This window comes from Medicago sativa, chromosome 8, assembly GCF_051527215.1.
Source record: "Medicago sativa cultivar Bolivia chromosome 8, Bolivia_mono, whole genome shotgun sequence".
NCBI classification, from domain to species: Eukaryota; Viridiplantae; Streptophyta; class Magnoliopsida; order Fabales; family Fabaceae; genus Medicago; species Medicago sativa.
This window is the reverse complement of record NC_140756.1, coordinates 34,307,443-34,323,627: the sequence shown is the minus strand read 5'-3', so window position 1 is coordinate 34,323,627 and position 16,185 is coordinate 34,307,443. Positions and strand designations below refer to the sequence as shown.

General features: G+C 33.6%; 1 protein-coding gene across 1 annotated transcript; it reads right to left on the bottom strand.

The window, feature by feature from the left end:
* Positions 1–5,536: 5,536 nt before the first annotated feature.
* LOC146898682 (protein RBL-like) lies at positions 5,537–10,835 on the bottom strand. The gene is made up of 5 exons (XM_085733310.1): positions 10,755–10,835; positions 10,417–10,515; positions 6,446–7,533; positions 6,101–6,362; positions 5,537–5,871 (listed from the first exon to the last, which is right to left on the bottom strand). Exons 1-5 carry the CDS (start codon positions 10,771–10,773, stop codon positions 5,687–5,689), a joined length of 1,653 nt encoding a protein of 550 aa, XP_085589436.1. The 5' UTR covers positions 10,774–10,835; the 3' UTR covers positions 5,537–5,686.
* Positions 10,836–16,185: the final 5,350 nt, after the last annotated feature.

Here is a 16,185-nt window from a genome sequence, read left to right as displayed (position 1 = left end):
CAGGTTTTATGTCTCCTAGTTTTTATGTAATTGTTTTCCAATTTTTTATATATTATTATGAGCAATTGGCAACAAATTAGAGTAGGGTACCAACTTACTTGGACACTATTCTTTTTTGTCATTTTACTCTTGCTTTATCAAAAAAGAACAACCAATAATCAATGAAATTTGTATTTACATATTTCTTAGAAACTTATATCAAGGAGAACACAATAAACTATACTTCAAATTATTATTATGTTTTAATATTCTTAATAAGTGGGAAATGAAAGTCCTTGTTATTTGCATTAATTACGCTTAAATTACAAATTATATAATCTAAAAAATGAACCTTGTCGTGGCATGGGAATTAGTGATTGATCAAGAATGCAAATGCTCTAAATGCATGAGTTTTGAGTCAATATGAATCAAATTGGTAAATCAGACCAAATTAGAACTGTCAAATGCCAATGATGATTAGACCACATAGAGAAATATAAGTATGTCGACACGATGAATTAACGGACAAGGCCACAGAATGAATAGGTGATGGTCAACTGTGAAGTAAAAATATTAGTCACAAGAAGGGGGAGTTTGAATTGTGACTCTTTGAAAATTTTGACTACTTCTCAACCTTGAGAAGATGTTCAAATATAATGATATGAAGCATGTATCAAAATGAATTTGATACAAGAAGAGATTGGATGATTCTGTTTTCTTATGAAATATCAAATAAATGAGTTAAGAGATATAGAAGATGACCCAACGAATTTATCCTGGTTCACCCTAACTGGGCTAGTTCAGTCCCCACAAACTGGGTAATTTTTCCTTATGGTGCTTGAGATACTCTTCTAGATTCTACACACGTTCTCTTCTTTTTTTGTCTACCCAACCTTACAAATTTTTATACCCTAAAGAGGATTAGTAAAGTTATACAATTGATTACACAATTTCTTTTTGTGATCTTGATCTTTAACAATGAACGGTTTGATCTCAATGACATTTCTCTCTTACTCTCTAAGTACAATTTGAACACTTAGTCGAATCTAAACTTTTCAAATACACTATAAAAGATATGCCAAATATATATCGGAGGCTTGAGTGTATTTGTGATTTCTATCTAATGTTTGAGAATTGAATCCCAAGTTGAGAGATGAATATGATCACTTTCAAGTAATTTGTACTTTGCTGCTTCTAATATTTTTTGATTAAGTGACTTTAAAATCATATAAGATTTTGTTGAGAAGTTGTGGAGAGATGTGTTATCATTTGAATGATGATTTCCTTTATAGAGCTTCAATCTTGGTGTGCAAGCAAGGAGCTAGTCGTTATAAACTAGCTGTTATTTTGTCCTTTTATGCTTTGCCTTGTTGACAAGAAAGTCTTGAACCTAGTTGATGTACTTTGCTTCTCAGCATCTAATCTTTGTTGATCTTCTTGTGCCTATTTGGTTATGTTTTTGTCATCATTTCTGTTGGTGTTTTCTGAAATTTCCATTATGAAGTCCATTCTGATTTGCCTGAGATCTTTGAAATTTCGACCTCTTGTGTCCCTTGACTTGCAAATCCGATCTACCAAATATGCAACCTCAAGTACAATTGATCTTCATTCCTTTCTTAGAAAGCTTTGATCTTAAGTGCTTCGCATCTTATGATCTGCAATCTGAAGTGTTTCTGATGTCTAATAAGAATTTAGTTTTTATTGAAGAATTTTGTCATAAGATTGACATTGATCATCTTTTTATGTCATATTTCCTTGGTAAATATTGTTCTTCAATTTTGTAATGCTCATGAGATGCTTCTGATCTCATTTTTGAAGTGCATTTGATTTTTCTGTCATCCTTCTTATCACTTGGTGCTATTAAGATTCATGTTTCATTGGATATTTGTGCATTTGTTATATCATCTCCTAAAGAACACTTAAATAAACTTGTTAGGTCACAACACTTATCGGAATCATATTGATCACTTTATTTCAATGGAGTTTGTGATCATTGAAACATCAACTTAGGAAGAATTTTGTGATTTTCCTTAGTAAACTATTTGTGTTTTACTTAAGTTAAATTCCTTCGTAAAATTGAAACATAAACAATAAAATGTAACCTTGCATTTTATTATTGATCTTAATGTGAATATTTTTATCAAAATAGTTCCAAAGCCAACATGTGTTTTGAGATCATATGATTAATCACTTTGAGGTCATCATAATAACATGGGAATTTAACGTAAAGATGGATATTACGATTAGAGCGCTGCTATTTCTCGAGAAGAAAATCTTCCCGAAAGTATCCCGAATGCTTTTCCACCGTTAGATTACAGATTTGTTTGGAATACATGTGCTGAAAAAAGGAAAGGAATTGATGGCAATGCAAATTTTACACAATCGTGAATTTGTCGGCATAAACCCTCTCGGGATAAACATCATTACCCTTACGATTATGTTGTCATATTTAGGTCATCAATGGTTTAAAATGAAAAGTTGAGTCGAAGAGGTCACATTTTATATGTATAATTCTTGTCGAGATATTGATGGTATTGCATTTAATTAGGGAACAACAAATGTTAGATATCACAAGAAGCAATGATACACACATTTTATTTTTTATATTTTTTGACAATGTTATAATATGTTGGATTACTATATGTAAAAGTAAATTTCATTATGAAAATATTTCGTTGACAACAAAAGACTAAACTATAATTCCTTACATTTTAACTTTAAACCCTTTTTAGAGAACAAATAAAGTAAGGAAAGTAAACATGAAGAGTAACCACCAGTGATGGCGTGAATATGCCCTTTGAAGCTAGCTAGGAAGAATATTTCATGATGCTTGGAAAACTTTACAAGGAGTTTTAAAATCCAAACCCCACTATGTCATTCTTGAAAATTGTTTCCAGAAAAGAAGAAATCATTCTTTTACTTCCAAATATGAGTTCAATATCACACAAATCTAATTTGTATGAAGTAATTATAGAAGGGATGACAATGTAGAAAGAAACTTCATTATTGACGAGTTTCAACAAGATTACAAAATGTTGAAACAATAGTAAATAAAGAGGTAAATTTATATTCAGAGAAACTATATTTCGAATTTAAAAAATACGATATAAAATTTCCCGCATACGACTGTAACCTCTTCAAGAAGTCGATCGAACCATGGTAAAAAGAGATATGGAATACCAAGTATAACTAAAGCACAAAGTGTGCTTTTAAGTTTATAAAAGAAAGGAAGTGATCCTTAATCCCTATGACTCGGAAATTGAACTGTAGTGGAGGATTGGTTGAAGGAAAACTAGTGCTAGCCATAGAGAACCACAATACATGAAGATGAACCCTTAGAATTAAGACCAGAAGAGAGCAAAGGTTCAATACCCACCCCTCAGAAATAAATAATATCGTTATTCAACATAGCTATATATAGCTTCATATAATCCTAACTAACTGTAACTAACTATTAGCTAGTTACTACAATAATTACACAGTTTAACAAAAAACCCCACAATAATTTGATAGCCATCTTAGTTTTCAAGAAAACCAAACCCCCACAATAATTTGATAGCCATCTTAGTTTTCAAGAAAACCTATTGAATATTTTTTTTAAGCAATCAAAAAGAGGGTAACATGGATCGAACCCACGTCCTTTGGGGGTTAGGGAGCTCGCCAATCCACTACGACACCAATGTAACATAAGAAAACCTATTGAAAATATTGATGACAAGATATTTTACGTTATTTTAGATATGTTTTTGAGTTGTTTTACTCTAGTTTGAGTCCTTACGTTATTTTTGCTTTGGCTTCTCATCATCATCATCATAATCATCATCCGTGTTCAGCACCTCATACCCTTGCCCTTGGCACCCTCCTTTCCGATGGAAGGTATGTCGTTTCTAATGCGGTTTACATGTTCCATATATGAAACATGGAAATCACATATACATACAATAAACAATGATCTACAAAATAACCAAAAACAACAAACACTGAATCAATTTGGATTATATAATCCGAACAAGAGCAAACCTGGTTTAGATTATATAATTCGAACAGGTTCATTATCCATAGTGAAACGAATTAAATTAATCTAAATTGAAGCAATGGTACCTTAGGTTGTGTGTTGGTGTTTGAAAAGGCTTGAAATGTTATGCCTTTGAGCAAAAAAGCTTCAACAATCACACAATCTTGGGTTTTCAGATTTCGGGTGGTGAGAGAGAGGTTTTTGAGAAAAACCTAACTGTTGAAATCGAGGGAGATTTTCTGATTTCGCATATAGGAATGGTTCGAATTATGTAATCTGAGCAAAGGGTATTTTTGAAGAAAAATAACAGGGTTCATCATAGGGTGGAAAAAGTAATAGCCTTACAAAAATGAATCTTAGTTGTTATTTATTTCAGTTCCACTTGTCATGAAACAACGTAATGAAATTGTGATCTTGCAAACTAATAAAAAGTTTTAGGGTCAACGAATGTAATACTAAAAATTACGGGTCAAATGTTAATTGTACGTTTGCCGAAAGCAACCATCTATGAAACTCGGATACTTTAAATGAAAAGATGTATCTATATTCAATATGCATCTAATACTTTGTGGATACTCCTAGATACATACCCAAAAAGTACATTTTTTTAAAATATTTTATCGGATATTAGACAAATACCTGCTCATTTTTATAAAATATTTCATATATATGTAGCATGGAAAAAATTAAGTTAAGAAAAAGGTGGGTTAAGGTTGTGAAAAGAGTTATTCGATGCTTACGATAACAAGAGAGAAGAGACCCAATCAGTCAACATTAAACAAAAGTTGTTTCGAAACATCCTAGATTACTATGATATTTACACATACACTCTAAACTTTGATTTGATCAAAAGTATTTTTTTGTTTTATAAATTGTGATATTTATAATTATATATCAATAAATATTATTCAATGCATATTTATATCAAGGATATTACATGCATATACGTTTTGTTATAAAAATTTTGTAAAAATATATCTTAGTTGTATTATATCCTGAATTTTAAAAATTTACACGTTTTATTATAAAAAATTTTGGAAAAATATCTTAGTTGCATCGTATATTGAATTTTAAAAATCTCATGTATCCAAATATGAGAATTGTTTTTCCGACATTCAGAAGTTCTGTATAACACAAGTAAATTACTAAAATACCCCCAGCGGTAGGTAACTACCGTTGGGTTATAATTAGAAAACCAGCGGCAGTTAACTGCCGCTGGATTTTTTGGTCTTTTACTTGTGTTCCTAGGACATTTTGAATGTCAAAAAAGCAACTGTCTCCAAATATATGTATCATCCCCGTATCCAGGGTTCACAGACCGCATACCGTGGGTAAAAATTGCTTTTAGTACCATACACAACTAGTTTCATTTCATTTGTGTATGCTGAACATCACCTCAGAATTATGACCCTCAAATAAGCGCAACAAATGTGTGGATAACTTTTGCCATTGGCCTTGCTGTATATTAAATCAAACACATTGAAAACATGTTCCATATTCTCAGATGTTGGGTTGAATTCGATATATCTAAACAACAAAACGTTTGCTTGCACGACCAAATCAATCATATTTATATATGGCTTGAACCCACCTGATGAAAATTTGCTAAGCAATTCTATCTTTAAAATTTGAGCAAAAAAGATAGAAAAGAAATTTAAAAAATGTACTTTTGTATTACATCACAATCTGCTGTCATTCATCAGACAGGTCATCATCATAATAAAAATCATTACCATTGCTCTCATCAACAAAAGATTTAGTTTTGGTTCTTGATGGTTTGCTAGAGTTTGAGGTTTTATTGACTCTTTCAGCCTGCAACTCCAACACCTTCTCTGATGGTTTCCGCCTTCTTTTAATTCTTGTTCCCACAGCATCATCTGTAAATAATGTTGAAGGCAAAATGTCAAAAATGCAAACACTGTAGTAATGTTTTTGTAAATAATAGAATCAATGTATTTGAAATATTCAAATTCTGAGAACAACATGGGGAAGAAACCTAAACTCATAAAGGCCTCACAAAGTGTTTCAACAGTTCAATTGAAAAATAGGGATTCTTAAGAATGAAAATACTCTGTTACAAGCATATTTTGTATGGCGTGACATTACCTTCAAGTGGACTTGAGGCATGGCTCATCATGTGTCCATTTGCTACCACTTCTTCCGAAAATGGTGATCCAGAGTTATTGCTGTCCCCAATCTTCGAAGAACTATCTAAAAGCCTATCTTCCTGTTCAGGAACATCAGGAATGGGAGACACTGGTAGATAACGTAGCTCTTCCTCGGACATATCAGAGTCGCTGAAATTAGGATCCTTCTCGACTGTCACAATGTCAACGTCCTCATCTTCATTGACATCAGATCCTTTTACCTGCAAGAATATGAACTTTGTTAAGACCATAAAATGGAAAAGAAAAGAATAATAAGACCTATGACCATATAACGTTCACATACATTATCAGTGTCAGGATTCAAATCAAATTCATCTTCTCGCTCCACATACTCCTCATTTTCCTCAATCTCTTTGAAATCAGGAGCAAAAGCACTCCAGTTCTCTATGTACTCTTTGGCCCAGATATAAACTATGCCACACAAAGAAACAGACACAACAATTGGACGTACAGGATGCCACGCTAAATCAATAAGGGCTTCCTTAGGCCCTTCAAGGATTTTCACAAGATGTCCAGCTCTATCCCATATGTAAATCTTGTGCTCTCCTTTGCTAGCAGAACCACCAACAACCCACTCTCCATCACCACTGAAACAGGGTGCCTTCCAGTGCACTTTCGTGATTGCATCTTGAAACTCACGGAACAGAGTTAAACATTTTGATCCTACAGCCTTCAACTTCTCAACACCATTTAGATCACCGAGGTTCTCGTTCAATTCAGCTAATGCTCTAACTTCATCTTTTGGTGGAAGAAGATTTTCATAGATTCTGATTACTCGATCATTTGAGTTTGTTAGAAGATACTGTCCATTCCTGCTGAATACAATGTTCTTCACTACTGAACCACCAGAGATAGAAACCATGCCACGCACCTCACCATCTTTACTGTCAATTACAAGAATTTCACCTTTCGAGTTTCCCACATAAACCAGGTTTCCATACTTACTAAAACATGCAGCAGTAGGTGTGAAGGAGGTACTTCCATCAGAACCCTTGTTGCGTGAGACAGGGTTTGGTCCACTTGGTTTGTCAGAAACAGAAACTTGAAGATAAGTTGTATTTTCAGTGTTCAAGTCAACAATCATTGGAGCACATGAGAGAGGACATGCCAAGCAGAGAGATGATTTGGAGGACCCCGGATGAAGACGAGCTAGCAAAGGGGTTTGCTGCAAAACTATTCTTTTTATCCTTTTACCACTCAAGACATCCCACAGGGATAACGACTTGTCAGCAGCAGAAGCAAGAATTCGATTACCACACTTTGACCAACAAATACTGGTGATGGGAGAACAGCATTCATTATCTCGAAGCTCTTTAGCAACGCCCCTGACTTCAAAATCCCAAATAACACAGCTTCCATCATTGCAGCCAGCTGATTCAATTTATCAAATCAAGTAACATGAGTGAGAAAGTTGGTAATCTAGAATATCTTGAGTGAATAATTCATAAAAGAGCAACACATGCTATATTTTAATCAAATCTACACATTCAAATGCAAATTTAAGCATATATGCTTCGAAGTAGAGAAAAAAGAAAAAAAAAACGTGTTGACCAGAAAGATATACACTCACTAATACTACCTCCTGAAATCTAATCCCACTAGGAAAATAAATATAGTATACTCAGAAACTTTTTATGGTATATACTTGAACGCACTGAATTTTTCTTTTCCAAATAAATTACATGCAGCACACATACGTGCCGACCAAACTCATCCCAAAAGGTTTAGGTAGTTGACAAAAAAGAAATAGTATCACAGAACAGTGTAATGCATTACAACCACTTGAATGTTTACAACCTAATGTTTTTTTGAAAATACCAAAGTTGGATTACTGTAAAACGAGGAACAAATCTCTTCAATTAATTACCATTGACAGAACCAATATCTTTTTACTTTCCATACAATCATATCAATAGCAATAGCAATATATAGCATTTGAGATCATACTCATTGCATTACAATAGAATTGGACCAAAAAACAGGATAAAGGTATAATCTTTATTGCTAAACAATCTATCTCTGCCCTAGTATCAATGTGATATAGACCGGATATCAATACAGAAAACTATCAATCCCATACCCCGAGTATCATGGAGTCCTAGACTCTCCCTCCTTATACACACTTCAAACCTTGACAGAAACTGCAGAAATTGAGACCTTACAAGGTAATTGGACTCTGGGCAGAGTGGATTAGGGATTTTCGGATGAAAACAGAGAGTATGCCTAATTTGGCATCAATTATAGCCATAAATCTGCAATTGGCAATCTTCTCCAACATTTTTCCTAATTAGGGCAACCAATCGACCTTACATATACAAATTAAATACCCAATATATTGTAAGATCTATGTGTTCAATGAAGAACGGCGGAGTGTAACCAAAACCACCAAAATGCTATAGCTGTATAGTGTGTAACGGTATGGCCACTACTTCAAAGTTTAATGAAACAATAGATGAAATTTATATTGTATTAACACACATATGGTAAATTCAAAAATAGAAGAATTCACAAAATTAAAGATATTGATAACCAATAATCAAAGTTCATTATTATCAACTTATTTAAAATCCATTATAAAGTAAATAAGCTTTAGGGCGAAAGAACCACCAAGAAGTTAAAAAAAAAAAAAAAAAACAGCATGAATGACAATAAGTTGAGGGCAAATTTGGGTTTTTTGAAGAAATTCATTGTAGCGACTGCTACAACTGATATTCGACTGCTATGCTATTTGGCCACTGCACAAAAAATGCTGTGCAATGCCACTATAGCAGCCGTTATTTACTACAGAGATAGGCTTGGTTGTTGTTGTACACGAATTTACAAAATAACAAAAGATCATGTGACTAAGCATCCCTTGCGTACAAAATCAGCTTACTTCTCCACACAAAAATTTACCAGGCTGCTCTATTTGGCAGAACACAAAAGCAAAATACATTAAATATTAACTTAAACCCAAATTAAAATGCTAGAATTTAAACACAGACCCCCATCGTCATTGGAAAAAGCCAGAGATTATGATGCCTCTGCAATAGCAATGCCATTGCAGCTGCGTCAATGAAACTCACAGTCTCGTAGCAGTCGGACGACGACCAATCAAGTCTAGATTCAAGCTCAATGTTTTGAATATAGAATAAAAAATCAAATTTGCCTCTTTTTTTTTTTTTCTTAAATCAGCAGACTTCATTAAAAAAGTTCACCACACACAAGAAGTGCATGAAGGAAATACAAGGAACAAACACAATATTCAGTAAGGGAAAGGCACCACAAAACAGCAGCCAATCCCAAGACTTACAAAGTGCACATGATCAAGAAAAAAGCACCCACAAATTGGACAAAAACCGCTAGCCCAAGAACCAAATCTAAGTGGACACCACATCACAGGAAAAACACACCAAAATGGGTAGGCAGTTCTCAGACAGTCTAGCGAATTATGTAACTATGTTCAAATCCATTATAAAGTAAAGTTTTAAGATGTCCAAATAAAAAACAGTGTGAATGGCAATAAGTTGAGGGCATATTTTAGTTTTCACAAGAACTTCACTATAGCGGCTGCTGCAACTGTTATTCCTCTGCTATGCTATTTGGCTGCGACTCAAAAATGCTACGCAAAGCCGCTATAGCTGCCGCTACGGCCGCATATATACTACAAGGAATAACAAATTCACAAAGCAACAGAAGATCACATGACTAAGCATCAACAAGAATTTAAACACAGACTCCCACAGTCACCAGCAGAAACCCAATTTTTCATATGGTTCAAACCATTATTGTTGCCGTCACAGTGACAATAAATATTTTGATGCCTTTGCCATTGCAATGCCACTACGATTGCACACACATCATTCGACCACAATTCTCTATAAAGTGATGAATTACGATGCAACCACAATATAAACCTCAATAAAACCCTTTAAATTTGACATAACTACAACATACAATTAAACCTATTTCTTTCCACACCAACTAGATAAAGGGTATTTTGGTCACTAAAATACACAATGTTTTCAAACCACCATAAAAAAGGTTATGAACTCAAATAATCCCTGTGATTTGGCTAATTTTCAGACCTCGCTCAAATTACAGGGGCTATTTGAGGTATTAATCCTAAAATAAAAAATAAAAATCTGCCTTTTATTTTAAACCGGATTCGCCGCATCAGTCAACAGCAGTATAAAACCCTATAAAACGGTCACTAAAATACACAATTTTTTTTTCAAACAAGCATACAAAAAAGAGGGTTACAGTGAATTTTACCAGCAAGAAGGGTACCGCGACGATTGAAAGCAATACATTTCATAATCCCATGTTCCAAATATTCTTCAATCACTTCTGGAAAATCACCTTGCAACGGATCTTCAACATCCAAAACCATAATTAATAACATTATCAGAACTTAGCATAAGAATAATAACGAAATGAACTAAAAATTAAAGTGACATAAATAAAACATTAGGGTAAGTAAATTATGATTTTGTGGCTACATTACATATATTTAACTCTAAAAAACGATTAGAAAAGAATCATGCCCTAATCATTACATATATTATCATAATCATTTTGAGAAATTGGAAGAAGAAAAGAGAAAAACTAACCGATAATGGAGTTGTTCATGGTTTCAAGAGAAGCTAGAAGTTGCAAAGAGAGTGAAAGAGGGAAAGCGAAATTGTAAGAGTGAGACAAACAGTACAAAAACGTCACTCTTTTATAATCCGGTCCTTTTGTATAAAAGACCAAATACATCCTTCAAAAAAAAAAAAAAAAAGACCAAATACATTGATTTTTTTTTTTGAAGGAAAATACATTGATTTTGTTAATCTATTTATCTTTTATTAATTTATTTATCTTTTATAAAAAAAATTAGAGTTTGACCAAAAAATAAAAAAATAATTAAATAGTATTTTCTTTTTATTTTTCACATGAATTGAGTATTTCTGCGTGTAATTGTAGAGACTTATCTTTTAAGAGGAATGAGATTGCGATGGGTGACAAAGCTCTTTTATTGCATTCACGAGAGACTGAATGTGAACTCAGGATCTTTGCTAAGTCGTAAAAGATCTCTAAACATTTACTCCAGATGCTTTTGAGTTTGTAAAATTGTATTTAATTCATAATGGTTGGTGTGAATATTTTTTATATTGTTTTTTGATGTAGCCGGAAATGAAGTTGTCTCGAAGGAGATCACAATCTTGTTATTTGAAGCGGTTGTCCTTAATTTAATTTATATGATCAAAAAATGAAACTTGTCGAGGCGCAGGAATGAGTAATGATGGTGTTTGCTTTAGACCTTGGATTGTGCTTTTTTTAAGGCTTTATGTTTGATTCTCCCCGATGCAAATTTCAGTTGGTTAGTTTTACTTTTAAAAAAAAAATTGGTGAATCTGCACAAATTAGAACTGTCAAATGCCAATAACAATTAGACCACAAAGAGCGATTTATGTATGCCGACACATTGAGTCGGCGAAAAAGGTCACACAAGTAAGTGATGATCAAACATGTGTGACTTACTTAAGTTAAATTTCTTTGTAAACTTCAAAAATAAACAATAAAAGGTAATTGTGCATTTTATTCATGATTTTAATGTGAATATTGTTTATCAAACTTGCTCCAAAATCAACGTGTGTTTTGAGATCATATGATTCATCACTTTGAGGTTATCATAATCTAAAATTTGGTAAATCACATGAAAATGTTGTAATATTTAGCCCATCGATCGTTTAACATAGATAGTTGAGTCGAAGATGTCACGTTTTCTATGTATGTCTTGTCGAGATACAAATGATACTACATTTAATTAGTCAACAACCAATGTTAGATATCACATGAAGTAATGATACACAAAATGTAATAATGTGAAGAAAAAAAATTCTTTCATTTATAGATTTCGACAAAGTTATTATGTTGGAACATTATATAAAGAAGTAAATTTACATTATGAAAATGTTGTATCGTCAACAAAAGACTAAACTAAGATTCCTTAGATATGAACTTTTAACCCTCTTTAGAGAACAAATAAAGTAAGGAAAGTAAACATGAAGAGTAAGTAACTTCCATTGATGGCGTGAATTCGCCCTTAAAGCTGATGAATTGGAATAATATTCTATTGTGTGTGTTTTGCTTAAGTTAAACTCCTTTGTGAACATGTAAGATAAACCATAAAATGTAACCGTGCATTTTATATAGGATCTTAATTTGAATATTGTTTATCAAAATTGTTCAAAAAGCAACGCGTGTTTTGAGATCATATGACTCATCACATTGAGGTTATCATAATCTAAAATCTAGTGAATCACATGGGAATTTAACGTAAAAGTATATGTTCTGGATCGGTCAGAAAGGTCAATCCTATATTGACACGTGGACTAAACATCCACCAGACTAAAGCACGTTGTCTGAAAGAACATGCCGGTTTCAGTGCACCGTACCACATTAGAGCACGCACCCGTGCGTCAAGCACCATACACATGTCCTCTAACCAATCCCTGATCACTCGTCGGATATCCCAGAGGCAGTTATTCACACGTACACCTATATAAGGGTGACTTAGCTTTACCCTCAAGGCACCTTTCGTCCCACTGCGAAGACCCATCACCACCATACTGGAGCACTTTCTGCCACTATTGCCTCTCATTCATCCTCATCAGACAGATCAGTATATAACAAATGGTTATTATTGAAGGTGAGAAAAAACACAAGAAGGGGGTTGAGTTGTGTTAGCTTTTTCTAGATTTTAACCAAGTCCAATGTTCAGATTCTGATAAAGTTCAGAACTTGAAGCAATGTTCAGAGTTAAGTGCAGCGGATATAAAAGAGCTAGAAAGATAAGAAAGAGATACAAGCAATTTATCCTGGTTCCTTCAAAAATCCGGAAGTAGTCCAGTTCCCTTGTTACTTACAAGAGATTTTTCACTAAAATCAGACAAGATTACAATTGCCTAAGCACACAAGCAAGAGACTTCTAACAAACAAAGATTACAAAGAATATTGTTTGCTTGAACACTTGATATACAATCAGAGGTGTTCACAAAATACAAAACAGTTCACACTCTAGACTAAGAATTTCTAAGATATGAAAGTTTTTTTTTTTTTTTGAGGGAATTAAGATATGAAAGTTTATAAGAAATTCTAAGTGTTTTGATGCTTAATGAATTTGACAAAGTTTTGGCACTTGTAAAATATTGCAGAGTCTTGTTGTTTCTTCAAGTCTTCAATCCTTTATATAGAGGTTGAAAAGAGACGTTGAAGAGTGTCAGCGCATCAAAGAGTCATTTGAGATTGATTTGTTGCTTGATTGATTTGGTTAATGTCCTACGAAGGAATGATTTTGAATTCTTTCATTGATATGGAATTAATCGATTTTATTCAATGGAGACACAACTTTAGCTTCGTACAATGCACATGAGAATGTTGGAGGTAGCGGTCATACACTATTGTCTGTCATTATCCTTTAATGAAAGTGACATCCATTGACCTTCTGCCACTTCATGAACCATTATGCTTGATCTTGAGAATTATCAAAGCCTAACATCTAATGCTTTTGCTCCTTTGTTCTTCAGCTTTTCAGAGTCTAGCTTCTAGAGTCTGAGGTACAACTTTTGGTTGATTTTGAGAGTCTGACTGCTTCTAGAGTCTAGGTAGTCATCAGAGTCTGACTTGTTCAGATTCTGACTTACAACAAAGGTTATCTTGAAAATCTTTGCTCTTTAGTTTGTTCTTTCAGAACCAATACTTTGATTAAGACATTATAAATTTTAGTCTAAGGTCCTGCACACTTGAACAAATATTAGCATATCCAATTGAACTTTTAATACCTTGTTATCATCAAAACTTAAGAGGCATTGTTTAAACTCATTTTGTTCCAACAATCTCCCCCTTTTTGATGATGACAAACATAAGTATTAATAGTCAATTGTTGCTAATCTAATTAACAAGTTGACTTTAGGGTCTGAGGTTTGCAAGCTCCCCCTAAGTCTGATAGTCCAAAAGGTGAGTTTTGTAGGCTACCCCTAAGTTCTATCCAGGTTAATTAAATTCATTTTGAGTTCAATAAAGTGTAAAAACGCAACACTCAGAAGCAATTCACATTAAATCCAGAGGCTAAGAGATGAGAAGATGGTTCCTAAGGAAATTTTAAATTAACCTAATGGACTCAGAGCCTAAATGCTTTATCTGTCTTAATCCCCATTTTGTCATCAACAAAAATTTATAAAAAGAGCAAGAAAAGATTCGATAAAAACATGATTGCATAAACATCAGAAGCATAAATATACTATTGATGTAGGTTTTGTCTACATGTCATATAACTATGTACACGTGAGTATATATAGGATCGTTTTCCACAGGGAGTTGCGGTATATCATAAGCTTGTTCACAATCTTTCACATTAAGGTATCATTTATAAAATGTTTGTTTGTAACACTATATCCATAAATGACAAAAGTAAAAACGAGAAGAGATCGAACTATTTCGCTTGCGGTATAAGATAACGAGCAAGCATAACAGCAGCAATCTCTCGATCGATTAACAAACTCTAGCTTTATAACCAATATTATTACAATCATTTCTACAACATCCTTCGTGTCCAAAGCAACATCGTTATTTCTAAGTTAGCGTTTAAACATTCGTGTCAAAATCCCTTAAACGATAACAAAGTCGATCGGATAACTTAATCGACCGTGTCCAGCCTGATTAAGTATCCGAAAGCATTAAAATCTTGATTAAAAGTAATTATCAAAGGTTTACAAACTTGTCAAGAGTGATATAACATAAGATAGATTGTTATTCTAGTTCTAGATTCAAGAGTTCGTGTCCAAATCATCTTGAATCTCTTTGAAAGCATTAAAAGCAAGAATAACAACAATATTGAATCATTAAGCTAGAACCTTATATATTAAAAGATCAAAAGATTACATAATAGCTTGATTGTTACCTCAACACTACAAAGAAGATGATAGTTACACATAGACATGTAAACTAATGCAAGGAAGGAAGGAAAGATGAAGATTCCATGCCAAGATCCTTGATGTCTCAATGAATCTAGGGTTGAATCTACTCCTTAATCACTTGCTTTGTGTTTCTCTCTTGGAAATAGCTCTAACCTCTCTCTAGAAATGTATAAAATGTTTTAATGGAATAGTGAATAATGTTAGAGAGAGGGAAAAGTTATATTTAAATGGGCTGAAAACGTGACAACTCGCGTAAGCGAACAACATCTCGCGCAAGCGAATTGCATAAATATCTAGCTCTGACCAATGAAGTCTTGCCACGTAGCCCTTAAACCTGATGAAAATGCATCTCGCTTAAGCGATCTGGAAGCGAGTTCCTGAAGTTCCTTTCGACAATGATTTCGCGTAAGCGACATTAACTCGCGTAAGCGAACTTGCTTCAATCTTTAAACCGCCTTTGAACCTGGCTTGCGCGAACTGGAAGCGAGATTAAAAGCGAGATTCTTTTTGCTCTCGACATTGATCTCTCGACATTGATCTCGCGTAAGCGAGTTACACTCGTGTAAGCGAGATTCCATTATCCATGAGCGAGATGAAAGCGATCTGGAAGCGAAATGATAAGTTGCTCCCTGGAACTTTCTCGCGTAAGCGAAATGTACTCGCTTAAGCGAGTTTTGCTTGGTTCACAAACTTAAGTTTTGGTCCTTGCTTGTCATTTCCTGCATAAATTGGGTAGAATTAGGCATATAAAGCATAAATGGTATAAATACAACAATTGATTGCTTTTCCGTAGATAACTTGCATAACAAGTCACTAAAAATGCCTCTTTTAACACATGAAATATATTACTTTTGAGCACTTATCAACTATTAGAAGAAAATAATATAACAGAGCAAGTACTATAAGAGGGATAAAAATGTATCAGATGCAATAACCTGTTAGAAGCATATAGAAAATCAGAAACAAGAAGCATAAGGTGTGCAACTAAGCAATGAAGTGTTGTTAATGAAACATATACCTCCGATCATGTTATCTGGTTTCTTTCCTTTGTCGCTCGAAGCTCCAACCTCTACTTATCAAC